Here is a 27,223-nt window from a genome sequence, read left to right on the forward strand (position 1 = left end):
AAATTTCTATTCAGTTTCCCTGCAAAGGCAGAGGTAAGTTTCTCAGAAGAGCTGGTTAATTTCTGTGCTCACTTCCTGCACACTCAGTGAGTTCAAGGAAGTGATAGATTCTTGGGTCTCCACCCACACATACAGGTATAAGGACAATGGATAGAAGAACCAGTTCCTTTAAGTTCTTAAAAAAAAGAAAATGAAGACACTACAGCATCACTTCATAGGTGATTTTTGTGCCTTATGCCATAGAAATCTGTATGTCCTGGATTTTTCAGGACAACTCCAGTTTCAGATATATTTATACTTGTCAAGTCATATGTTCTTATTGTTGGCTTACAAAATATGATCACCTTGGTTACAGGTGAGCCTGTGCTATGTGAGGTCATTGTCATAACTAATTTTTCTTGGATGGCATCAAACATGACTGAGTTCTACCAAGCTGTATACTAAATGAGTCATATTATTCAGATGATACAGTGCAGTTACCAGGTGGTTCTGGTAATAATTAGAAACACATTTCTATATTTCATAGGACCAAGGAAAGGAAAACATCACCAGGAAAATGTTACATGTGGGGGCAATTATTCAATAGGCCCTTGGCTGGGATTTGTGGCTATGAACATAATTCAGAGGTAAAGTGAAATACTGGGATAATACATGGAGATTTCTTCTATTGGTGCAGAACTACAGAACACAGAAATCAACATACAGCCAAGTTTTGAGTATTCAAGGAATGATGACCCAGTTTGTTGATTGCTAAGACTTTTCCTCCCTTTTCTCATTCTCATAGTTCAGTGATCCTCAAATTTGAGTAATATATTTCAAAAATAAAAATTGAGAATTAAGAAAAAAATGTCTAAACCTTTAAAAGACTATGGTGTTTCTTAAATTATTTGTAAGTTATTTGGAATTGTATTAAAATTTACACAAAGCTAAAATTTAAGATTCAATTCACATGTTTTACATATGCTTGTTTTAATAAAAATAATTCACAAAGTAAAAATCATCAAAACCACAACATCAATAAGTTCAATATTAACAACATTAATTTGCAGTGATGGATGATGTTTTGGTGAAAGTATAATCTTCCCATGTGGTCAGGGGCAAAGGAGAACCAAATATTGGAAATGAGTGTTGGAGAGTCATAACTTCCAGCTCCTCCACTAGGAGGTAATACTTATTTCTCAGGGGCCTGTGAACCCCAGCTTGGGGAACATTGCTTTTGCCGTTTATGTAGAACTGATTTTCTTCCTCCATCCCCGTATTCTAAGATCTTCCAGGGAAAGGAGACAATAGGAAACCAAAATCCACCAGATACCCTTGCTGTTGCTAAAGGAAATTTAGGGTTATTTGTAGGTTTCTATTAGATAAACTTTTGACCTCCTTTCTAGTTTCTCATTGCCATGGCTATGAAAGCAGGGGTCCCCAGTCCCTGGGCCATGAACTGGTACCAGTAATGAGGCCACACAGTTGGAGGTGAGCAGCAGGTGGGCGAGTAAAACTTCCTCTGTGTTGACAGCTGCTCCCATTGCTTGCATTACTCCTGGGCTCCATCTCCTGTCAGATCCGTGACGGCATTAGAAACTCACAGGAGCACGAACCCTATTGTGAACTGCACATGTGAGGGATCTAAGTTGGGTGCTCGTTATGAGAATCTAATGCCTGATGATCTGTCCCTATCTCCCATCACTCCCAGAAGGGACCATCTAGTTGTAGGGAAACAAGCTCAGGGCTCCTCTGATTCTACATTATGGCGAGTTGTATAATTATTTTATTACATATTATTAAAACAGTGTAATAGTAGAAATAAAGTGCACAATAAATGTAATGCATTTGAATAATTGAAAACCCTCTTCTGGTCCATGGAAAAATTGTCTTCCATGAAACTGGTCCCTGGTGCCAAAAAAAAATTAGAGATCACTATGTTAGCGGATTAGCCATCTATTGCCTCTTCAGGATTGCCTGACTACTGCATTGGACTGGCTATAGCACAGCAGGCAGGCACATACCTTTTCCAGAGACTTGCACATTGATTTTTGAATGACAGGAACACATCCATTAGGCCTGCCTTACATTGTAAGTGGATCCACTTGAAGGAGCAGCCAACTCGTATTGTGATGTAAATGGTGCTGTTCCACACTCAGCACTTTCATCTTCTAAGTGTTTCACAAACACTGGCTAATTAATAATCCTCTTTTTTGTGCTGCCAGGGAGGAGTTGTAAGGAAAGAGTGATGGGTGGCTTTCCAGATAAACACATGTTAATTTTTATCCCAGGCTAAGGGGAAAGAAACATACATATAGAGCCGAACACTTACTGTGTCTGCCACTATGACATTCATTATTGTATTTAAACCTCACAACAATCTTGGCAGGCAAAGAATCTTGGCATAAAGGTCTTATCACCATTTTTACAGATGGTGAAATTGCAGCTTGTAAAAATAATTATAGTGAGGGATGGAGGTAGGATTCGAACTCATGTCTGCTGGTTTCCAATGCTCACACTCATTCTGCTACTCCACAGCGCAAAGAGTGGAAGTTTAGCATTTCCACTGTATTAGTCATTATTATCAACAAGTATTATTAATGTTTAGTCACCATATTTCAAATTTATGTAGCCCTAATTTTTGAGACACTTAGAGTTCTAAGCAACGAATTTGCTCTTTCTTAGTTCAAAAGTGGTAATATTTGGATTTTGTATTAGAAGTCATTTTGGTCTCATTCCTGTTATAAGATCAATTTTTCATGGGTTTAAACCTTTAGACTTGTGAAAATCTGGAATTTAAACAATGCTTGCTTTGTCCTCAAAAGTCATAGCCATGATACACCAGATGTTCTAGTCTCTGATAAAAAATTCCTGTTAACTTTTAATGGAAGAAAACGGACTGCTGGTTAGTACACATCCTTTGCTCTTTTTTTTTTTTTTTTTCTATAATCCCTTACAAAGATGTGGGACTATGGTTTCTTCTGGCTGTACCACTCACTTCCAAGCACACTAAGTGTTTTAGAACTATTTCCTGGGTATGGGGCCCATTGTTCTAACCTAATTCTTACTGTTGGATCAAAGGATATCCAGGGCCAAATAATGTCCTATTGCTAGTCACTTTTTTGTCTGCAAATGAACTGGAGTGAAACCAGTATGTGGACTGATTTCCTTTTTAGCACCCATCAAATAAGCAGCTGGGGCTATTGAGAGGAAGATGGTAACTGACTCCCAAAGCAGGACCAGGTGCTAAAGACCTGCCCTTTCAAAGATGGTGAACAAGAGAATGCCGTGTCACTGCTTGGTCCATTTCTGTACTGGTGCTGCCAAGTGGGAAAGCTGGGATCCAAATCCAAGTCTGAATCTCCAAAAGCCCATGTTGAAGCTGTTCTTGTTGCTGAAATTACTGAACCTCTATCACATATAGTATTTTACATATTCAACAAATTGTTAATTTTTTGTTATGTGCCTGTTTTTGTCAGGTATTATACTATGCTAGGTGCTAGGAATATAGTAGTGAAGGAAACAGCCAGATAAATTCAACCTTCATTGAGCTTACATTCTCTAAAGTACATGTATTTTTAAATTTAATCCTAATAACTATTTGTATGTTTGCATGTAGTTATACGTATACACACATATGCATGTATCTATGTAGACATACACGCATGTGTAGTTGTTCTTGTTTTGCACTTGAGAGGAAGAATGCAGTGATTTATTCAAGATTGCTTAATTAAGGATCGTAGAACTTGAATTCGAATCCAGATCCCTGCATCCTGGATATTTCCACGTAATTACACTGTCTTCTGTTCATAAAATGAATGGAAAATAAGGTTTTGCTGTAAAAGATGGGCTCATCTCTAGGGAAGTGACCAAAAAACCACCTCCTTCAATACTCCCAAGGGTGTGGCAGTTTGTGTGCCCATCCAACAGATTTCTAAGAGTCAGACAATGAATTCCTTTCTGTTTATTATTCATCATAATAAACTTCAGCTGGATGATCACTTTTATTTGTCATTTGGAAAATTGCCTGTGTTTTATTATTTGTTTTTGGCAGGATCCAATGGAGAAAGTGGAAAGTATAGCCATCGAGCTGGACTGCAGAGCTGGTGGTCACGGGTAATCTACAAGGTCAGAGGTAAGCTGATATGCAATGGTAGAATGGCATGGACCACAGAGCTGGTGGTCACGGGTAATCTACAAGGTCAGAGGTAAGCTGATATGCAATGGTAGAATGGCATTCACGGCACTACGTAGTTCTCCTTTTTCCTTGGATTACAGTGGTGCAATGCAGAGAGTGTGAAGACATCCAGACTAAAGTGCCATTCTAAGACCTTTCCACCAGTTCCCTCTCAGAATCACTCAGAGAAATGAGAAAGTCATGAACTTCTTTTTTGATGAAACTAGGAAAACAGGTTACCCCAAATCACAATATATGAGAAAGGGGTGGCAATGGCTGTGAAAATCAAATAGGAACATAGAGAGACTAAGAAAGGCTGCTTCAGCTGCTAATGTCAGACAAATCTAGGGGGACACAGTAGGATTATCCTGAAGGCCTAAATCAGCAGCCTCTTGTTTGTAACCACTGGGAATAGCATGTAGTCTGACTGCAGATGTATCTCTGGACCCCATCTGGCAGAGAGATGAAGCTCAGTAGGCAGAAGTGAATGAGGAAATCACCCAAACACGCCATAGATGTAAGAAGCAGCTGGTTGGTAAGAAAGAGTGGTCTGGTGGGCATGATGGCTCACAGCTATAATCCCAGCACTTTGGAAGGCTGAGGTGGGAGGATCACTTGAGGCCAGGAGTTCAACAGCCTGGCCAACATGGCCAACCCTGTCCCTATTAAAAAATACCAAAATTAGCCAAATGTGGTGGTGCATGCCTGTAATCCCAGGTACATGGGAGGCTGAGGCATGAGAATTGCTTGAACGCAGGAGGTGGAGGTTGCAGTGAGCCAAGATTATACCACTGCACTCCAGCCTGGGTGACAAAATGAGACTCAAACCCAAAAAAACAAACAAAAAAATGTCAATCTCTCTTTACCTCTTTCTCACACACATATACACACATACACACATGCATGTGCAGACATAAGAATTCTGAAATAAGAATTCCTATTATCCTAATACATATATAGCCCTGACCCTCCCCTCCTGCTCCCCAACTTCTGGCAAATAGCTGGTCCAGGAAAAATTCACTTCAATCAAAGATAAATACTATAAAAAAAGGTGAACCAGAATATGATATATATGCATATACTATGAAGGAGGGGGAAGGAAACAAAAGGGAAACAACTGATAGTTGATGGACACTCACCAGAAAGAAAAACGTTCTCACGGAGCTGGTGGTAATTCTGATGAAGCTCATTGCCTTAACAATCATTTTAAAAACCAATCTTTCTATGAAACTTCTGCTCAAGGCAGAGATGCACTAGTTTCATGAAAACGGGCAACACAATAAGAACAATGAAATATAACCTGCCACAACTCGTGAAAATAGTGAAAGAAAAAAGCCGCTGAAGATATTAGAAGGAACATAAAGGCAGGCAGGAGTGAGAAAGGTAAGCACACAGTGGGTACTTACAGAGGATGAGACGGACGCGAGGATGGAGACTAGAGAGCCACATAAGCCTCACTGTGTCTTTAGAAAAACCAGAAAGGAGGACCAGAAGGACCAGAATGAAGGAACAGAGAATTTATTTTAACATCATAATTCAAAAAAAGTTTCCAGAAATGAAAGAGGAGTTGAATCTACACATTGAAAAGGGAACACTGGGAAAAAACGACACAGGACAGTCGACATCCAACTATATCCTGGCGAAGTGCCTGGCTTCCCACAGAAAGCCTCTGGGGCTGGCAGACAAGAAGATCAAGTCACCTGCGTATAGAGAGACCATGAGCTAGTCCCAGTTTGCTTCTGTTTTCCAGCATCATTATGTATTGTGTTCCCCCTCACTCTCAAAAATGTCGTGACTTACACAAAAAAATTATAGGATTGCCTTGCTTAAATAAGGAAAATAATAGAGGGGGAAGTAAGGCATGGCTCTAGACAGCTCCGCAGCAACAAAACTCCTATGAATCCTCAGAGTTTAAACCCCCCAATTTATATTTGCAACTTAACCAAATAGCCATTCGAATGAAAATATTTTTGATGTGCATGAATCAAGGAGCATAATTCTCCTAAGTCCTTCTTGAATAAACTGCTAGAAAACAACTTCAGCAAACCAAGAAGGAAGAAGAGGATGTGCAGCAGGTGTGCCCCAATTTAAAATCATTTCTTCCCATCCCTTCTAAGATGTTCCCCCTCGGTACTCCATACTTCAGTTAATGAAATCTCAAAATCTGATTGTTTAACTGGCAAACTGGGAGTTGTCCTAGTCACCCCATTCTCCTCATTCCAACATCTCACTAGTCGATAACTCCTGTCAAACTGTAAAGCGTTCTCTCAAATCTTTCCTCTGCTTTCCATCTCTGTTGTCATGCCTTAGTTCAGGTATGAGTCATTTACGTCTAGACTATTGCAATAGTATCTTAGGTGCAGGAGCAATTTTAAAACATTTCACAACTGGTACCACACAAGTGCTGAGCATTTAGAAAGGACACCAGTCGTAAACAATGGCCGGGCACCCTGGTACTCATCAGCTGTCTTTGGCCCTTGACTAATTGAACTCTTTGCCTCCAATATCAACAATCTCCAGTCCATCATCACCCACATTGTAGTTATTATGATTTATCTAAAGCCTAAAGTTGATCATGTCACTTCGTAAGTTTCTTTACTAGAGTTCTGTTCCATTACCTGCAGTATTGTTCAACGTATGAAGTCTAAACTCTTTGGCATTGTGAATAAAGTCTTTTAGGACATGGTCCCCACCTAATTTTTAAAGTTGAAAATCTTCTCACTCTCACATTCAGTACCCAACAACCACTCTGGGCTTCTTGCCATTTGGTAAATGCACCAAAGACTCTGAGATTCAAGTGTGTGGTTGACATTGTCCTACCTGGAACAGGAATGGAACCTACATTCATTTCCCTGAAAGGTCCAGATTCTGGTTTCAGAATCACATCCGAGTCAGAGAATCCACATGGGATAAGTTCCAGGGCCAAGCAAGCTGCCCAACAGGCAACCAGCCAGAGGTCGCTTCCTCCTCGTTTTCTTCCTATTTTGAGTTTTCCCTGTTTGTTAAACAACCAGCCACGTTACATTATAGACACACTTCGTAATTCTTTTGATTAGTTGACTGACAAGAGAGTCCCTAAGGAGTGGATTCTGCCTGTGATGCCATTTCCTGTTGTCTGTAACAGATCAGTGGCCTCTCCCACCTGACAAGGCAGGGCTGCCTCGGGGAGTCTGAACTGAGTCCACTGGTTCACTCTCCAACAAGCATGTATTGAAAACCTCGGTCACATACGGGGTTGAGACTGATGTGGTCCCTGACCTTATGAGCTTTCTGTCTAAAGTGGAGGAAGACAGCCAGCAGGAAACAAATGAATGTAAAGTGTGGCAAGGAAAGAAACAGTTTAGTTACGGAGAATAAGCAGGAGAGTCTGCATGGTAGGAGGTCACCGAAGGCCTCCCTGAGTAGGTGATATATAAGCTGAGGCCTGAAGGATGAAAAGGCAACAGCCACGCAGAGAGTGAAGGGAAGAACGTCCTACTAGGCAGAGAGCTAGTTTTCACTGAGAAAAGCAAAAATACAGTGGCTTTCTCAGTTCAGTGTTTGGAAACAGCATTGCATCCACTTATGTGAGGAGGGCAATCTGTGTGGTTTGAAGATATCTGTACCCTCCTAGAGAGAAATAAGATAATCCAATTTTAAGTATACTTGTGAATGGAAAAATCACATGTAGGATCCAGTTCTCCTAAGTGTGCTTTGTAAATTTCCATTTGCATGTCTTTATGTTGTCCTTCCCATCTGGAGTGCTCACTACTCACCTCATTCCTCTACTGCAAAATGCCCGCTGCTCTTTGGAGGCCTGGTCCAGCCTTGCCTCCTGTGATGAAACCCTCTCTGACAGCTCCAATCTTCTGTGCTCTCTGCACCCTCCTTGTCTTCCTGAGTGAGCTATCGCCTATGTATTATTTTCTTCCATGGGTACACATCGCACTTGTTTCCTATGATTTAAGAAGAGACGTGAAGTCTTTGTGTTCTAGCCTGAGATTCTTCACCCAGTGTCTGATGACTCAAGTTATAACATATGTTCAACAAACAATTTAAAATCAGGGGAGACTGCCCACCTACCTCAGGAATTCTATACAGCCAAAATCCAACAGAGCAAATAGGATCCTTTCAGTTTTGAGGTTTTTTTATGAGTGAATTTGAACAGATGGATATGTAGATGAATAGATACAGAAAAATGAACAAAAGTCATACTTTCTCCTTTAAGGGAGTAACTTACTACACATTCCATGTAAACAAAATCTATAGTAAGATTTCCTCAAATAGAACTCAGGGACCAGTGTTATGAGAAAATTCCCAAAGTTAAGAACAAATCCCAAACTACCACTCCAAAAAAATAAAAAGCAAAGGTCCACATATTTTTACAGTACAAAAATTTTATTTTTTTTTTGTTAGGATAATTTAAAGTTTAAAACTGAAGTAGACATATTCATTTTACAAACAAGATACTCTTTAAGTAAGACCATTAAAAACAGTAAACAAAAAAGCTGTCTTTACAAAAAGCTCTGTGCATAGCAACTTTATACTGTATATAACTGACTAAGCAAAACAATAAAATGAAACTGTACAGTTTGAAAATGAGACTTCACTGTACAAAAAGGTAGAGAAGTCAATGGTTTTTAAACCATGCATATTGAAATGTGCAAAGAAAAACTGAGAAGAATTACAATGCTATAACAAAAGAATGAGATAAATAATGAAGTAAATTGTCCCTTTAAATGAAAAAAGAAAACTTACACAGCTCCTCTTACAAACATAGGATAGAGTCTCTAGTTAACTATAGAAATACTCGTATTCCAAGTGGCACAAAAATAACCTGGGGAATGACTGAATAGCAATGACTAATGAGGACAGGGTAACTTTGTTTTTAATTTATTAGTACACTAAAAATAATCCTTACACACATTTGTACAATTAAATAGGTCTGTTGCTGCCAGGGTTCTAGCTGAATGGTCAAGGATGTCTGGTATTTAGTTACACGCATTTTTCGGTGTAAAGCTACCAACAAATTCTACAATCATTTTGAAGACAGTACTGCACTCATCTTCATGCAAGAGGAAAATTCACAGGTTCTAAAAGCAATGCTACTGGAAAAAAACATTTCCTTATGTTGGATTGGCTCAAATCCAGGGCTAAACATGCTTAATTTTGTTCTGCCTTCACTTTTGGAAGGTAACGTTCGTATTCCACACATTCTTCCCCTTCCATCAATCCAGTTCTCACTGGGGAACTTTTTCTCTTACGTTTCCGTGTATTTTGGCGCTTTAAGCCCTGACTATGAGGGACTGTCAGCAGTAGTTATAAGCATGCCAGGTTTCTAAAACCTTGGATTCTCATGTGCATAGAAATAATATAAGTCATACTGGGTAATTCCAGAATGGACTAAAGGCAAATAAGACAGTTGGGGCTGGATAGGTGTGGGGCTGCATCCATGGGTCAAAGAGAAGGTATGCAGAATTAATGAAGTCATCTAAAATTGGCTCAGATGCACTCATGATGTTTTTCCATGAGTGCTGCGTCTATTTCTAATGCTGAAATCCCAACCAAGAACCCCAAACTAAGTCTGTGTATAGACTCTACTGTGGTGCTAATGAGTCGGGAGAACCCCAACGTGGAAACAAGTGACATCCTCATTGGCAATCTAAATATGCCTGGATATGTCTCTAGGATCACATAGGCTTTCAAGAATCAACCACCATTAGCAGCTAAGGCAATGTTCTTCCTCCCTAAGAGCTAGTCACAGAAAAATGAAGAGCCCAACAAAGGGCTGGGTAACTGTGCTGCATAGAACACAGATGCCCCTAACCTCTGGATCTCCCCCGAATTTGGTCTTCCCTTTCTTTCAACAACAGAAGAGAGGATTAGGGCTTTTAATATCCCTCTCCCACACCCCATCTCATTCTTGACTAGAAATAATGAGGAGTGGGATAGCTATGTTTTTCAAGAGAGTTTAATGCCATTAAAGAGGAAATTTACAGAGAGAGGAAAAGACCTGGATGTTCTGAGACTGACTCTTAAGAGTCCCTGAAACAAAGTTACCTTCTCCAAGTCGTGTTTCTGAAGTTCTCTGGGGCTATGTACCTCTGTACTGAATCAGGCACCCAAAGAGGAGGGAGTGGTGGGGTTCTGGTGAGGAAAAATTCCCAAAGGGTCTCTTAGTTAAGAATAGTCTGTGGTTTTGGCTTCGCTAGAAGGTGAGACGCTTCTTTCCTTGGGATGTTGAAAGCCTGAGACAAACTCTAACATGGGAATTCTCTGGACTGCTCAGGGGAGAGTGTTGAAAGCTAATAGGAATTAAAAAATATATATTCACAAAGCCTGTGGACTACTTAGAAATCAGACGGAGCTGGGAATGAATTAATGGGTTGGAATATTTTTTGCATGTGCTAGAGTCTCTGTTTCCACATTATGTTGTTCTGTTATGTTGTTCTGTTGTTCTGCATTATGTTGTTCTGTTCTTGGGTCAATAAAATGATGGAAAAGGGGGGATGCAGGATAGGGGACAAGAATCTAGTAAGTAACTGCAGTAATAATCACACACCTTTAAAACTTGGTACTACATGTTTGCATCATTTTCATTTTACATCAGGAAGAGAAATTCCTTTCTCTTCCAACAAAAAGGTCTTAATTTCTACCTCTACTTACAATAAGTTACACGTTTATTTATTTAAATAATTGTAAAACATTTTAAAACTTTTCCCTTTTTTTGTTCGTTTTCTGTTTAAAGAGATTAAGCTATAAGCAAACACACATACAACATTTCATCATTCGATTCAGGTTTCGTTTTAAGAAAGTCTTCCATGCTGGTACCCTGTTTTGTTCAATTTTTTTTCTGCATAAACTAAATTGGTATCTGAAAGGCTTCATAGAAAATAGAAACTTTCAACTTTTTTTTCCTACAAAGAAAAACAAATAGTATCCAAAATATTAAGCATTAATTGTTTGCCAATTTTTTTCTTAAATATTTTACAAACATAGGAAGGTGGTTTTCATAATGTTCATAACAAAGAATTGCATTTCTGCTTTTTAGCACTGACTACGTCAATGACATCTTTTGTCCTTGTCCCCGAGAGGGTCAGTTTGTGTCGCCACCATCAGAGCTTTAGGAGGACGTGGGACCAAGTAAGATGCCGGCTCCTTGCAGACCCAAGTGTGTCCATCGTGTTCGTGTGGGGGCACCGTTCCCCCCCTCAAAGAGCTCATAGTGCTTTCTTCGTTACTGGTCCATCAGAGTAAGTAGTTTTGTGCTATAAGAAAGCAGTTCTTCTTTACATTGGGGGTACAACAAGTCCGGTCATGGCTGCAAGGAAAGAGTGCACAGGAATGACATGTGGTGACTTTTTGTGATCAAGGCTATGACACAGAGTGAGGGACCTGGGATGGGAATGATAGAGTCTGATGCCATCCAGGGAGTTGGTGCCCTCAGCTGATATGAGGACCTGTTCTCCAGGTTTGGTCTAGCAGACAGCCCATTAAAGGCACTGAAGCATTATGGAATTACTGAAGTACCAGGAAACCTTATTGAAGTTTTGCCTGGGAGGCCAGGAGTTACATTTTGTTTTATATTAATGGTTTGTATAAATGAGATAACAGATGTAAACATGTAAACTAAACTGTAATATATGCATGATATATTTTTTTATTTGACTAAAATAATTACCAGATTATACTGCTCCAAATCACTTAGTTGGAACAGAAAACGAAAGTCCATGTACCGAGCCTGTTGACTTACCAGGGCATCATTTATAACAAATCAGGCTTTTGATCCACCCTACGCTTCTTGGGTAAGTGCTTTTTTTTTTTTTTTTGGCTCATCTTCCTTTGGTACTCACTGCAGATGTGTGATGCTCGCTGCTAATGAATGCTGATTACTGCAATAGAAGACTTCATTTAGTTTATCAATTCCCACTCTCTTTTATTTTTAGGCAGAACCTTGCTCTGTGACCCAGGCTGGAGTGCAGTGGTGCCATCTCAGCTCACTGCAACCTTCTGGGTTCAAGCAATTCTCCTGCCTTTACCTCCTGAGTAGCTGGGACTACAGGTGCATGCCACCATGCCTGGCTAATTTTTATATTTTTAGTAGAGATGGGGTTTCACCATGTTGGCCAGGCTTGTCTTGAACTCCTGGCCTCAGGTGATCCACCCACTTCGGCCTCCCAAAATGTTGGAATTACAGGTGTGAGCCACTGCACTCAGCCCCCAGTTCCCATTCTTTCTTCATCGCCCTATATAAATGCAGTAGTCCAATTATTTCTCCCTCCATTGAGTCAAGAGGATTTGGACAATGCCTGTCTGGGTGGAATCACTTCTAAGGGTTTCCCTAGGTGTGGTAAATAAAGCAGCACCAGCACAATGTGGAAAAATCCCACAGCAAAATGTATTCCTCCGACTTCGGCTTTCAGAACATGAGCCCGTGGGATTTTCATGTTCTTGGAAAATGGCAGAATAGTTTCCTTGCATCATAGTCTTTAAAATCATATCTAGCATTTGATTCTTTGCATTTTATTATCTACATTGCATCAAAGGAATTATTCAATATAATAGAAGCATTTTGCTGAGTGTTGCTTACTAAGCTTCCCAGGAAATGGCTGAAATTCTATCTGTGTTTCTCAACCTTTCCATCTCTCTCCTCTCACACTCTCTGCCTCCTTTTTTCCACATCACCTAGTCCTCTCGGGCAAAATTGTCAGCCATCTCTTTCCCTGCCCATACAGCCTTTATTGAATGTTTGTGAGATCTGGATTAAGGTCTTACACAGCTAGCAAAGCCTTAATTATTTTTGCCTGTATTACTATATATTGAATCAATGTAACTTTTCAATAAAGGCAGTTCAATTCTGGACACTCCCTGATGATTTAGAGATACAGCAACCCTAGTAATTATCCCGGAGTATAGAAGGTTTTTTCTTTTTTTTTTTTTTTCTTGGAGGGAGCTGGAAAATGAATCGTAGTATGTAATATTATCTCAACAATCTATGCTCATCAACTGGAAGTGCCTGATAAATGAGATGGAAGGTGGAGCAATGAATGCTATATGTGGAGCTCTCTGGCAGTGGATTTCTGACTCAAATTCTAAACTTAAATTTGTCTATTATATTTAAAACTCCTGGTTGGGCATGGTGGCTCATGCCTGTAATCCCAGCACTTCAGGAGGCTGAGGTGAGAGGATCGCTTGAGCCCAGGAGTTTAAGACCAGCCTGGGCAACATGACGAAAACCCATCTCTACGAAAAATACAAAACTTAGTCGGGCATGGTGGTACATGCCTATAGTCCCAGCTACTCAGGAGGCTGAGGTGAAAGAATCTCTTATTGAGCCCAGGAGGTCAAGGCTGCAGTGAGCCATGATGGCACCACTGTACTACAATGTGAGTGACAGAGTGAGACCCTATCGCAAAAAGAAGAAAAATCCTCACCCCATTCCTTTTTCTGGGTGCTCAGAGAGACACCAAAAGGGCTTATGGAACAGCAGAGATGCTCAAAAAGCAAGATATCCTATATAACCCTTCCTCCTAGTCCCACATCCAGACTGGGTAGTCTTGAGCTCTGCTAGGTGGGGACTCTGACTTTTTGCTTGTAGAAATCATAGCCAACAGACAGAAAGCAATAATCTCCCTTTGAACCAGGTGGAAAGTAGATATGGGTGTAGGGTAAAGAGAAGAATTTCACTATCATTGTCCTGGAGACACAGTGGGCTGCCAGAGCACAGGCTCTGGAGTCTAGATGTCTGGGTTCAAGTCATCAGATGATACTTCCTGTGTGGCCTTGGATGAACCGCTTAACTAGGAATCATGACAATGGCATGATTTGAAGGAGATACTTCTTGTAAGGCACTCAGTTCGGCACCTTGCCTGTAGTGCTCAGCATAGTTAGCAAGCCTCAGAGAGTATGGGCGGCACATGCCTTTACAGACAATGCTGTCTAGAGAAGGGCCCCTCCCCAGCCTGTGATCACCCAGGTACTCAGCCCACATTTTCACCCTCCCACTGTCTTTCTCTAAAGAGTTGGAGCTCTCTGTCCAGCAGGACTCTGAGAGCCCAGGAATTTTTTTGTTCAGTGACTGTGCATTAAACGTCAGCTTGGTTTCTTCCCTCTCTCTACTCCAGGGAACTTCTTCACAATGCTGGACATTGAGCTTCCATGCACCTGGTCTAAAACGAGGATGAGCAGAAGGTATGTTCTCTGAGGACATCTTTTGTCAACCCATGCCTCCTCTCAGCCAGGCTATGGGAAATATCTGTTGTCTTGCCTAGACCTTCACATAAATTAAGTCTGTAACAACCCTTGGGGATAGCTATTGATTTTCTATTTAACATACTGGGAAAATGAGGCTCTGAGAGGATAATGGCATACACAGATTCACACGGCCCGGAAAGAGCTGAACTAGAACTCAGCACACGACTGGGGACGTCATGGCCAGCGCTCTTCCAGTGGCTAATACCTTTAAGGTTGTCCTCAGGATTCTTTTATTTCTCCACACATCACTTAATATTTTCATACATTTTTTACAAATTCCTTTTAGGCTACTGCCCTAAATTGACAGGTGCTTTTATTTCTCTCCCCCAACCCCTCCTCCAAAAATGTTGTCTTTTAAAAAGACTACATATGGGGTATAGTATATACTGCACAGGTAACTGGTGCACCAAAATCTCAAAAATCACCACTAAAGAACTTATCCATGTCATCAAAAACCACCTCTACCCCCCAAAATTATTGAAATTTTCTTTAAAAATATGAAATTTTTTTTTTTTATCTTTTAGATATGGGGTCTTGCTGTGTTGCACAGGTTAGCCTCAAGCGATCTTCCTGCCTCAGCCTCCCCAGTATCTGGGACCATAGTTGTGTGCCACCACACCTGGCCCCTTCTTTTAAAGGTTCAAATCATCAGAGGAATGTGGAGGGAACAGAAGGATTCAAATGATGTTTGGAACCTTGTAGTGACTCTAGAAATGAAGCTAGAGCCTAGAGCCTGTGACTACATGCAACTAACCAAATCATTGCTCCAATAAACCTATCAATCAGGAATGTGCTGCTCAGCCCAAGCATCCTGAGGGGTGGTGACCAGAAGTTTGGGTAGCTGGGGACCCTAGAGAAGGTCTTCTGGCTGTTTCTGCTGCAGCTGCCCACAAAGGGAACCTAAGACCAAGCAAGGTTTCCTTCCAGCTCTTTGGGCTGATTCAAACCTGACTTCAGTAACACCACAGGAGCCTTGCTCATGCAGGAAGAAGTGGGGTAGGGATGACAGGCCCTGGGAGTCTGTACAAAACTTGTCCTGGCCACCCTGTAGGCTGAGAGCCAGGCAAAACAGATGGAGAAGCTCTGAGATAACCAGCTCCACCTCCCTGCGAGAGAGGAGGTGGGGAAGGGGTGATAAGTGGAAGTCAAGTATGCTTTTTTCCTGTAAGTGAACCTGAACATATCTGCTAAGTGACCAGGAAGGAGGAAAGGGTTGCATCCATCCTGTCTTCCTCCCGTCCAATGCAGAGGAAAGCCTGGACCCCCTCCTTGGTCTGTTTCAATCTGCATTTTTGCCAGTAAGACTAGTTGGGTCTCCACTAAGTTTACAGTCCATGAATAAAACCAGAGGACTCAGAGGAAACATCAACACTGAGGAGATCGGAAAGTACAGTGAATATTCAGCAATCATTTTCATTTCCCCACCTGGAGATGAAGGCATCATGGAAAAAGCTCTGGGAACATCCCCTAAGAATGGGATGGAAACCACTGGTCTTTGATGAAAGACAGAGCAGGTGGAGACACTCAGATACAGGCTCAGCCTATTTCTTATAAATTAGACATCTGGGTGAAAATCCCTGCCAAAAAAATCCATCAAATTTCCAGATGTTTCCAACTACCCACACATTGGGTGGCATATAGACCCAGCTGCTTTGTTTAGTTAGAAGGAAAAGAATTATCAGCAATGTTTCTGAGTGCTGGGTTTTCCATTCTGGTTTTGACAGTTTGTCATGTCACTTGACTTCCAGAAGACACCATCATCTCCAGTGTTGGGATGGCGCAGGAACCTAAGGTAAGTCCCAGAGCTCTGCTCAGCCACAAGAGGAGAATGACCTCTTACAAGTGTCCCAGAATAATTAGGAACTTACACTCTACCATCAAACCACCAGGCAGATGCCATCCCAAGGACAGCGCAGCCCATCCAGGGTTCCCCATCAAGCACTGCTGACCTCACAGGCTTTGATCCACGAGGGGTTAAAGAAATCTCTTCCCTTTTTAGTTTTACCTAATGCTGCTTGTTGTAAACGTTTTTGTGTCAAGACCTGAGAGGAGCAGCCTAAAAGTAAAGCAAGTGAGCCCCAGTCCTCAGCAGTTTCCAATTTGCCCTTTTGTTGTTGGCTGCCCCCCATCCACGATAAGATGATTCGATTCTCATAAACTCATCACATTTGTGTTATGTCATGCCACGTTATATTTTAGAACATTGCTCAAAAATGGGTTTGATGGATGACATTAATTTTTGTTCTTAGAAACTGTATGTCTTTTCCTCTTCTTTTTTCTCTACCCTCCACAACCCCCTACTCAGGCACCTGCTGTCAATTTGACTTGCATGTAACTAGAATTCTCAGAACTTGTTGGTTGCTCCTGCTGGCTCCCGTCCATGTGTGCCAAGAGGACATGCAGGCACTGTGACAGTAAGCAGAAAGCACCACATGGCATCCTATGGGGTGGGTGACTGAGAGAGAACAGAATGGCTTCATGGACAGCATAGGGCTAGGAAGTCCAGACACTCCTCAATTGTATGTATGGCTCTACCATGGTTAATTCCATGACCTGCAGAGTTTGCTCATGTCTGTTTTCCCCCATCTTGCTTTCTGTTATTATTTTTTGAGATGGAGTTTTGCTCTTGTTGCCCAGGCTGGAGTGCAATGGTGCAATCTCCGCTCACTGCAACTTCCACCTCCCAGGTTCAAGTGATTCTCCTGCCTCAGCCTCCTGACTAGCTGGGATTACAGGACCCCCAACCACACCCGGCTGATTTTTGTATTTTTAGTAGACATGGGGTTTCCCCATCTTGACCAGGCTGGTCTTGAACTCCTGACCTTCAAGTGATCCATCGGCCTTGGCTTCCCAAAGTGCTGGGATTACAGGCGTGAGCCACCACACCTGGTCCCATCTTGCTTTTAGATGGAGCCCTTGCCTGGCTGTGTGAGTCATTCATGTCCCATGGTGAGAAAAGCAAAGCATCTCTTTGGAGATAAATGGCTGGAGCTATACAATGATGTACTGTTGGCTCCTACTCTGCCAACACTAGGGTACACTGTGTCATGTGTATTCCCAAACTAGAACCCTCGCCTACCTCTGAATCCATTTCCATTGCCACTGGAGCAGGCAGGTGAAGGGGAGCCTTGGGGCCTGATGACAGGGGCAAAGGCACTCTTCTGTTTGACAGCAGGAAAAACTGAAGAGGAAAATGGGAGGATGGAGGATGTACTGGAAGATCCAACGGTGGGACTCGATGACATGACTGGAAAGCAAACACACAATCCTCATTTAGAAATTAAGATCTTCCTTCAGTTCACACATTTGGCATACATTTATTGAGAAATTGTTAATTTCCAGGCATTGTTCCAGATTGCAGGGATTAAAAAAAAAGTTGAATGTGACAACATTCCTACCCTGTCCAGTGGGAGGAATAGTCACATAAAACAACTAATATGGTAATGATCCTATTAGAGGAAGGTACCCAATGCCCAGGAGATGCAGACAGCAGAGGACGCTTCTGCTTGGGAGAATTAGGAAGGCGTCTTCAGGAAGTGATATTGGACCAAGTCTTCATTCATGAGTAGAAGCTTGGCAAGAGAGAAGAATGACACCAAACATGCCTGAAAAATCATCAAATCTACCCAGCAATGGAAATCACTTTTACACCCTACAGAAAGTCCTATCTGGGAGCTATGTACCTCCTTGGTAACTCCTAAGGCTCCAGGGGTTTGGTCTGTAGGGTTAACGTCTTCTCAGAGTGCCATCTCTGTGGGCCACTTCCTCATTAAATGTAAAAGTTTATTAACATTCCTAAGATTGCCTCCCTCTCCCATACTTTCAGTGCTCCTGGGAAGTACAGCTGCAAGTCGGTCTCCCCTGACACATGTTTAGAAAAAAACACCAATATTAATGACATTAACATTAAAATGACTTAAGGGAAACCAAAAGCTGAGAGTTGTAATTTCCAAGAAAAATAAAAGCAGTTTACACGATGAAGTACTCCACCAAGTTACATCATGCAAGACGACAATTTTATCTTCTATGTTCAACTTAAGAGAGCGGTAAATTAGAGTACACAAGGGTAAAACTCTTAGATACAACACCTTATAGTATAAGGTCAAGTTTTAGGCACTTGTGTTAGCATAATTCCCAGAATTTTTGAACCATCCAAGTCACATGACCTGATAAAAGTATTGCTGGAGCCTAATGACAAAGTCCAGCAGTGCTAACTCTAGCTCTGTATTTTCAGTGGATCAACTGTCTTTGAAAATGAGGACATGGGCGAGACTTATGACTGAAAAACCAAGTACAAGGTGAACTGAAGGTCAGATGTTCTGATGTCCATGGATGACTCTACCCTCATTTCCCCTCCCTCCCTACAAAAATGTATTTTGGGCCACGTATACCCAATTGCCTGTATAAAGCACTTATATAGCACACCTCCCATATGATGTCTGTCTTTTATGGCCGAACTAAAATCCAAAGACTTCAAAAGAAGAGCTTTCTCTAAAAACTTCTTATCCTTAAAGTAGTCTTGATTTAGGAGCTATGCATGTGAGTACATAGGGGAGCATCACACACTGGGGTCTGCTGGGGGACCTAGGAGGGACAGCAGGGTTGGGGAGGTGGAGAGGGGATAACATGGGGAGAAATGCCAGATGTGGGTGACAGGGGGATGGAGGCAGCAAACCACATTGCCATGTATGTACCTATGCAACAAGCCTGCATGATCTGCATATGTACCCCAGAATCTAAAGTACAATTAAAAAAACCTGGAAAGTAGAACAAAGTTCTGGAAGAATTTCATGTAATACTTGAACATGTAAATGAATAAAAGCATTGTTGGTCTAATTTGCATCATAAGACAGGACACAGGGTTAAGCATTAGGAGTGGATCTTATTCATGGTTCTGAGCAAAATCTCTTCTAGCCTTGGGTTTGGCATTAGTGAAATAGAAACACAAAAGACAAAAAAAAAAAAAAAAAAAAGTCCAAAGCAGAAAAGCCCCAACTAAGGCACAGAATTAGAGACCAAAGAGAAGCTGAGACTTAGTAGGCCCTGATTCTACCATGGTCCAATATCTGCGATACTACATAATCCACGTGGGCCCCCAAATGGTGCCTTGGTTTCTGTGTCTTCAACAGCAGAACCTCCCCTCAGACATCACCATTGAAGAGGTTTTTATGATGTGAATTAGGCATTCCCACACACTCCATTCCATTTATATTCAGCAAATGACTCACTAGTACAGATAATTATTTTCTAATAACAGATTTCAATGGAAAGTAGGGTCCATTAGATCAAAAATGGTTCCCTCGCAGTGGGAGGAGAAACACCTCAAGCTTTACTAAGTAACATGAAGGAATTGTTGCAGAGTTGAATAAATACTTGCCTGTTTTAAATATTTTTTACAACAATTTTGTAAAAATGCCAAAATGCATTCAAATTAATTTAAATTTTGATGCAAATATAATAAAACTACTAAAAGGAATTTGAATTTGTACATTTTGGTAAACACAATTACTGTGTTTGTTTCAAAAAATAACACTGTAAGAGGAAGCTTTGTTTAAAAATTTTCTTACATAATAAGAAGGCACTTATCTTCATCTGTGAAATCACAGTTGTACTAACATAGAAATAGTTAGACAGATCTTTAGAGCACAACAGAGTTCAGAAACAGACCTGGGTATAGATGGGAATTAATACTTAGTAAAGGTGACATTTCATATTAGTAGAAAAATAAATGCATGGAAAAATGCACTAACCATTTGGAGACTAAGTTTAGAGGACTTCATGTTAAACACTGAAGTAAATCTGAATAGATTAAAAAGTTATTTTTAAAAGCAGAAAAAAGTGCTAGTAGAGATATTAGGATGGTTAGAAGTTTACAGGATAGATTTGCCGCATAATGAAAAACTTCCACCATGAACGCAAAAAGGCAAATGACAGATTAAGAAAAATATTTGCAACACTTATTTAGATATTCTCATATCCTCAATAGCTCATACGTTTTCATAAGTTAATTGAAAAAAGAAAAACACCCCACGAGAAAAATGAGCAAAGGACATACAAAAAGAAAATCAGAAATAAAAATGACCAAGAGAGATCCATATAGAAACACTCAAACTGATTCGTAATAAAATGCTAAAGAAAACAGTAATAAGATCTTATTTTCCACTTACACATACATTCTTTCTTTTCTGAGGGAAGAATTAACCTCTCTGAAGGGACGTTGGCAATATATATCAAAGTATTTTCAAATGTGCACATCCTTTGACCCACTAATTTAATCTCTAGAAATTAATCCCAAGGAGATAGTCACGACTGTGCCAAAAATAATAGGTTCAAGGGCATTTTTATAATAATGAAAAATTGGGAAGTAAGTGACCCACAACAGGGTACATAATATTTAGTGTATGCAGTGGAATGCAATGTCAATATTCAAACTAATGTTGTAGAATATTTAATCACATGGAAAGACACCTCTTCAGATAAGAAAAACAGATTACATAACACACATATTAAGCTCCCTTTACTTTTAAAAAATAAACATACCAAAAGTCTAGAAGGATGTGATACACATCCAAAATTTTAGCAACGGTATCTCTGACTGATGGGATTATGAGTATCCTTAAATGTATTGCTTTCACTTGTCCATATCTTCATAATTTTCTACAACAAGCATATTACTTTTAATACACAGTAGGAGAAACCAGTAAAGGCTATTAGATTTAAAAAAGACAAAATCTCTATTTCTTTTGGAAGAAATAAATAATACAATCCTTAGCAATAGGCATAATGGCATTTAAAAATAATTTTAACTTTCCTCTTTCACTTACTGCCTATACACAAAGTTGTCTGTTACACACTGTAACACCATTCCCCACCCCCCGTCCCCCACCAAGCAAGCAAGAGACAAATAAATCCTCACATTCCTGGAAAACACTTGATGATTGCAGTCAACTTGTAAAAGCACACATCACTCCTCATATCTCTGTTCCCCATTCTTATGACCCAGGCCTGCATCACTGATGGATTTGATGGAGCCCAGCTTCCTCTCTGTGACTCTGGTAATTTTACTGCTTTTCTTCCACCCTCTCTTTCATTGATCTTATGGCAGAATCTCATTAGTTGTGCATCAGAGCAGACACTGCAATTTTCAAAATGTATCTATCCATGACTGGAAGGCTATCCTTTAAAAATTAACAATGGTTACCTCTGCATAGACACAGAGTGTGCCATTTTTCTTTCCTCCTTTTTACTTCTATGCGCTTTTCAAGACGTCTGTAATGAGAATATTACTATTTTAGTAGGTTTTCTTTTCTGAAGAAGTAGAAATATATCAGAATTCAAAGAAGTGGTTCTTATGGTGGGAGTATGCTTTCTTTTAAAAGTTATTTTCATATGTTCTATGTTTTCTATAATTTTAATATTTTACAATAGAAAAATGTCTTAATATTTTTGAACCTATAAAACGATGGAAGCCCAGAGCATGGTCTAAGACTCTGAATGCAATGTAGGAATCTATGAGGACAGGTTGGATTCCTGCCTGTATGGATTCTGTCCCAAACTCTGCATAGGCTTGGTGGCTATTCTGCTTTGGAAGAACTGGTCCCCATGGGTGTTACAGGCTTGTTAAATAGACAATCTTTTGGGACTGCAGAGAGAACCATTTTAGGAAAGTTGATCGCATGTACTTCCAATTGAGAATTTCTCTGGACATCTATCTCTCTATGGATAGGGGCCAAAGTAAAGGCAAGTACGTCTGGCCCAGAAATCTGTGTGAACATGGGGAGTTAAGGAAAAACCACTTTTCTTTGTACAAGGATTGATTGGCTTGCATAGTCTCAGCTGGAACTCACCGGGCACATATCCTCCTTTGCATCGAGCCATTGCATTTTTTGGAGCTAAGGGGTCTGTCAGCATTTCATTATAACCCCCTATTGTCAGGAGTTTAGAATTCGGCTATAAAAACTTGCACTGAGCTGGAACTTGGCACACTGCTACTGCCAGGAAGTGAAGTTTGTATGTAAAATTGAAAAAACATCTGTTTGGCCATTTTTTGAAGTAGTGCACAGGTTTCTGATACTCTACATTGGCTGTCATGCAAGTCAAACTTGACCAAGAAGCTTGGCTCTATTTCTTTCTTTTTTAGTGTCTCTGGCAAGTATTTGCTCTGTGGCATGGTCCAGCCACATCAGATGCATTATAAAAAAAATCATAGAATTGTATTTTCAGACACAAGCAACTGAATTGACAAAAGGTTTTCCCCTGGGCTTTTCTTTCTTGTATTTCCCAGAGAAGTAAAGACTTGGCCAGCTAGAAATACAGGTCAGGTGCTATTGTAATGAACTCCACTGGGTATTCAGTATTTTTGGAGTAGGGGAATTTGACTGTAATGAATGCACTGTTTGGAATTTCATTGCTATCTTGCAACTCCTTCAGACCCTCCCTCCAAAAGTGAAGGTGCAAGCCATCACACCAGATCCAGCAGGTACAGGGAGGAGGTCTTCTCCAGTCTCTCTTTCCCTCTCCCAGTTGGGCATGGTGCCTTCCTCTTTTTTCTATTCTGTGTCCACCATCTCATTTTAATCGGTAATTTGGTCATTAGTTTTCTCATGGCAGTGGGTTTGAGTGATCATGAAAGAGCAGTAGAAGGAAGTTGTCACTGATGGGAGTGGAAAGGGTTTCTCTCTACCAAATGAATTATTTAGGAAGAAATAGTAAGCAATTAACACCTAACTGTACATTTTCCTCCATCTTTTTTCTCTCCTTTCTTCTCCATCCTCTTCACTACCACACAACATACTGTATTATAAAAGTGATCATTTTTTATGTACAAAAACAACGGATTCAACCTCATTCATACATACATAAATTAGGAAATTTCCACTTTTGTAAACCAAAAATGGCCAAATAGAGGGAATTTCACATGGTTTAGCCTAATATTACACTATAAATACGTTAAATATTTCTTATTTTATTGAATAATTTAAAAACATAGTATTCTGAGTGTGATGATGTGATCTAGTCCCTTTTTTACTGGCTATGAACTCTTAAGTTATTTAATAGCTCTTCATCTCTTACAAGGGAAAATGATGATGATAATAAAGATTGTATCCATGTCACAAGGTTGTTGTGAGGTCCTGACTGGACTCTAGATGTCAACATGCTTTTTAAGCTGTAAAGTGGAATGTAATTAATCTTATTGATGTCCCTATTGTAACACTGTTTACACAATGGATCTCTTGCCATTGCATCATTTGTAGGAGTTGTTAAAGATATGGTCTCTTTACCATACCAGACACCTTCTCCAGGAGGAAGCATGGGAAAGACCTCCCCAACATCTCAGTGACAGAAATAGCAACATTTCGTCTGAGTTACTTTGAAAAATAATGTGTGGATGTAAAATCTTATAACAAATATTATTTCTCTCTTTGCTTTAGCCTCTTGTAAACTCAGAACAAAATAAATGGCTCCCTTGAACAGACCAAATGGCATTAATGCTTGCCCTGGCATTTATCTAATTTCCTGAGCCATATTTGTTTCTTTTAGCTTATTTTCTTATGAGATCCTGTTTTATACTTTCATATTACCTATTTGACTGCGAGAATTCCCCCAAACACTTCTTGGAACAAGATAAGATAAAAACAAATCAGCCAATCGTTTATTTGTCTAGACCACCGTTATCTAATTAACTTAGGTCATCTGACAAGACACAACACAGAACTCATGTCTTTGCAGTAAGAAGATTTTCATTGTACTAGAAGAACTGACCTCTACTACTCTTTCCTGCTTGGTTGTGTCTTTATCACATCGTATAGAGTGTATGAATCCAACCGATAATCCGAAAATAACTCATACATGTGGGTCCCCAGGGAACCAAAAGTCCAAAAACTATGAAAGGCAGCTTCTGTGACATGTCAGTTCCTAGGCTATGGTGGACATAGCTATGTGCTGCCCTTGACATGTCCTTGCTCTTGGCACAAGGGAACCACACTGGGTGAAAAGAGGGCAAGGTGCAGAGACTTGCAACGAGACCCAGCATTTCAAGAACACTCTATTCAATCACTTCAGCCTCTCCATTTCAGCTTGTCCCCTGGCCTAAAGTATTCCCTGGGTAGGTTTGAAAACTGCACTCTCTTAGGCTCCTGGGACCATTGTGTAACTTCCCAGTATTACCTCCCAAGGCAACCCAAGTGGGGTTTTCACAACTTCCCAAAGCAGGGACTTTGCTGCTAGACCACAGATTAAGATGAAGAGGTTCTGTCTCAATATATCACACGATTGCATGCAGTCAACTTCCACCTCTCTGGAGGTACTAAAGGGAGGGGAAAACCAGGTCGCAAAGTCAAAAAGAAGCATGGTGCGATATACAAAATAACTCAAAGTCATCGAGTCTATGCCCAAATTATTAACCTGCTGTATTCTAGCTATGTGATCTTAAGTCAAAAAACTGCAGTGAAGCCAAACTTCCTTGTCTATAGCATAAAGTTCTTATCGGAAAGTTCTTATAGAGATTTAATATTACATCTGCAAGTGCCTAAGAGTACACATATTGTTAACTGAAACGGAATCTTAATTCCTTGCTCCCACTTACATAGGCCACACATGCTCTTTCTTTATAAAAAGGGAACTGTTTCAATCCTTTTATTTCCCCAAAAGGCCTTGAGTAACCATGTGAGCCAAAGTCTAGCTAAGAGAAAAGAACAAAAAGCAGGAAGGATGCTTCATCAGGAAACTAGGCTGCTCCCTGACAATTTAGGAAGATTTACAAATGCAACTTTTCTCCCAAAAGGCTGAATAGTCAAGCCCAGAGACAGAAAACCATGGAGGGCCAGAGGGATGGAGAGGTCACTTACTTCCATAAGGAGAGCCGGTAGGTGAGCCGTTTAGAAATCCTGGTGATCCTGGAACACCCAGGTTGGCCATGGGGACGTTGCTGTAGCCATTCATACTGTTGCTGGAGGTACTGTAATTAGACTGTTGAGGCGTGGAGCTGGAAGAGTATCCCCGCGGAGAGATGCTGCTTGTGTTGCGAATGTATCCTTGGCAACAAAGAAAAAGCCCAGGTCAATCAACAGGCATACACCGTCAGGCCACATGTGGCCAGCACAGGTCCACGTTGGCCCCAGACTATAGAATGCCACCAGCTGCCCCAGGCAGTTGTGGGAAGTGTGCAGTCCATCTTCAGCCTTTTAGACCTTCATCTCTCTCCCCCATCTATGCAAGGCCGTGCCCTTGACCCTCCTCTTCATTCAAACCTGCACTCAGCACATCCAGCTCACACCAACGAGCAAATGGCTAATGGCAGTGTGGAGTCCCTCTCCCAAATCATACTTCATATGACACTGGAGTCCAGTGAGATATCATTAGTGTCACTGAGAAAAGCATTCTGTGGTCAAGTTAGGCTGGGCAGATGTTACGCACTGTAGGATTTCTTGACGATTCATATACAGATGTCCTAGAGAATAAATAAACTGGTTTGACTTTGCTAGCCTAGTGTTTGCCAGATTTAACATGCCGTAGCAGCAGGGGAAGGTATCTTAACCTCTCTGGGGCCAACTGTATTCTATGGAACAGTTTTAGAAATGCTAGTTCAACATCATTGCCATACCCTAGGTGCAAGTGGGGAATCATTTTCATTCGAAAAGTATTGATGAGTTTTCCTAAAATGTGCTACTCTTTGACCTAGAACTTTGGGGCATCAGCAGTGACTGTGGGGGATCCAGTCTGTGCCTGAGATGAGGAAAGGAGTGAGAAACCACAGCACTGAGACATCGTATCATGAGTCCTGAAATAAAACCACTTTGGTGAACTGTCTCTAAAACGATTTAGGAAACAACCCAAATTTGTCACCAGATGATAAAAAATTTGATGTTTCGTCTATGGGCCCCATGTCTACAAAAACAAAAGTAATAATATGTCCTATCTATTTTTTTTTTTTTTTTTTTTTGAGACAGGGTCTCGCTCTGTTGCCCTGACTGGAGTGCAGGGGCACAATCATGGCTCATTGCAGCTTCAACCTCCTGGATCAATCTCTCCTCCCACCTCAGCCTCCCAAGTAGCTGAGACTACAGGTAAGCACTACCACACCTGGCTAATTTTTGTATTTTTTGTAGAAATCGGGTTTCACCATGTTGCCCAGGTGGGTCTGAAACTCCTGAGCTCAAGCAATCTGCCCACCTCAGCCTCCTAAAGTGCTGGGATTACAAGCGTGAGCCACCACACCTGGCCCACCTACTCTTTTGTAAAAACTTACCCTGGGCAAAAAAATGAGGAATTCTTTTCCAATGAATAAATGAAATTAGAGGAAAAAAAACTATCCCAATGTTAAGGACTTCATTAGGAACATTTGCTCCTTTTAAAAATCATTCATGACAGATTTAGACTTAGCACTTCAATCATAAAATCAATCTCAATGCAAAGATCTTTACATGATCTGCTTCACATGTAAGAGCACATGATCTGCTTCACATGTATTGGTTTGTTGTTATATATTTGTATATGAAATAATACAAAATAGGAGTTACCAAATAAAACCAAGCCATTCACTCTTGGTTACTAGGAAGAGAAATTTGGGTATCATAAATAATGGCAATAATCAGCTTCTTTCTAGTATTCAATCTGATAATTACAATAGCAGAAGCATAAATTTCTTTTCAATTAATAGCTGTAAATCTACTTTCCATAAGCCCAAATCCTTCTAAATTCATAATACTCAATTCTTTCTTTTCTTTTTCTTTCTTTTTTTTGAGATAGGGTCTCGCTCTGTTGCCCAGGCTGGAGTGCACTTTCACACTGCGTGTGCACTCACATTCAGCCTCAGCTCATGCACAGTGTGCCAGC

At 40.6% G+C, this 27,223-nt stretch overlaps 1 protein-coding gene across 1 annotated transcript in view; it reads right to left on the minus strand.

The window, feature by feature from the left end:
- Positions 1 to 8,514: 8,514 nt before the first annotated feature.
- The window catches only part of EBF2 (EBF transcription factor 2), a 206,427-nt gene continuing 187,718 nt past the window's right edge, over positions 8,515 to 27,223 (minus strand). Inside the window, exons 14-16 of the mRNA XM_012435358.2 lie at positions 25,237 to 25,422; positions 17,469 to 17,636; positions 8,515 to 11,456 (exon numbers count right to left, since the gene is read on the minus strand). Of these exons, the coding sequence (XP_012290781.1) occupies positions 11,425 to 11,456; positions 17,469 to 17,636; positions 25,237 to 25,422 (386 nt within the window). The 3' untranslated portion in view covers positions 8,515 to 11,424. The remainder of the gene's footprint in view (positions 11,457 to 17,468; positions 17,637 to 25,236; positions 25,423 to 27,223) is intronic.

This window comes from Aotus nancymaae, unplaced genomic scaffold (assembly GCF_030222135.1).
Source record: "Aotus nancymaae isolate 86718 unplaced genomic scaffold, 86718_ANA_hifiasm-v0.15.2.pri h1tg000079l, whole genome shotgun sequence".
NCBI lineage: Eukaryota > Metazoa > Chordata > Mammalia > Primates > Aotidae > Aotus > Aotus nancymaae.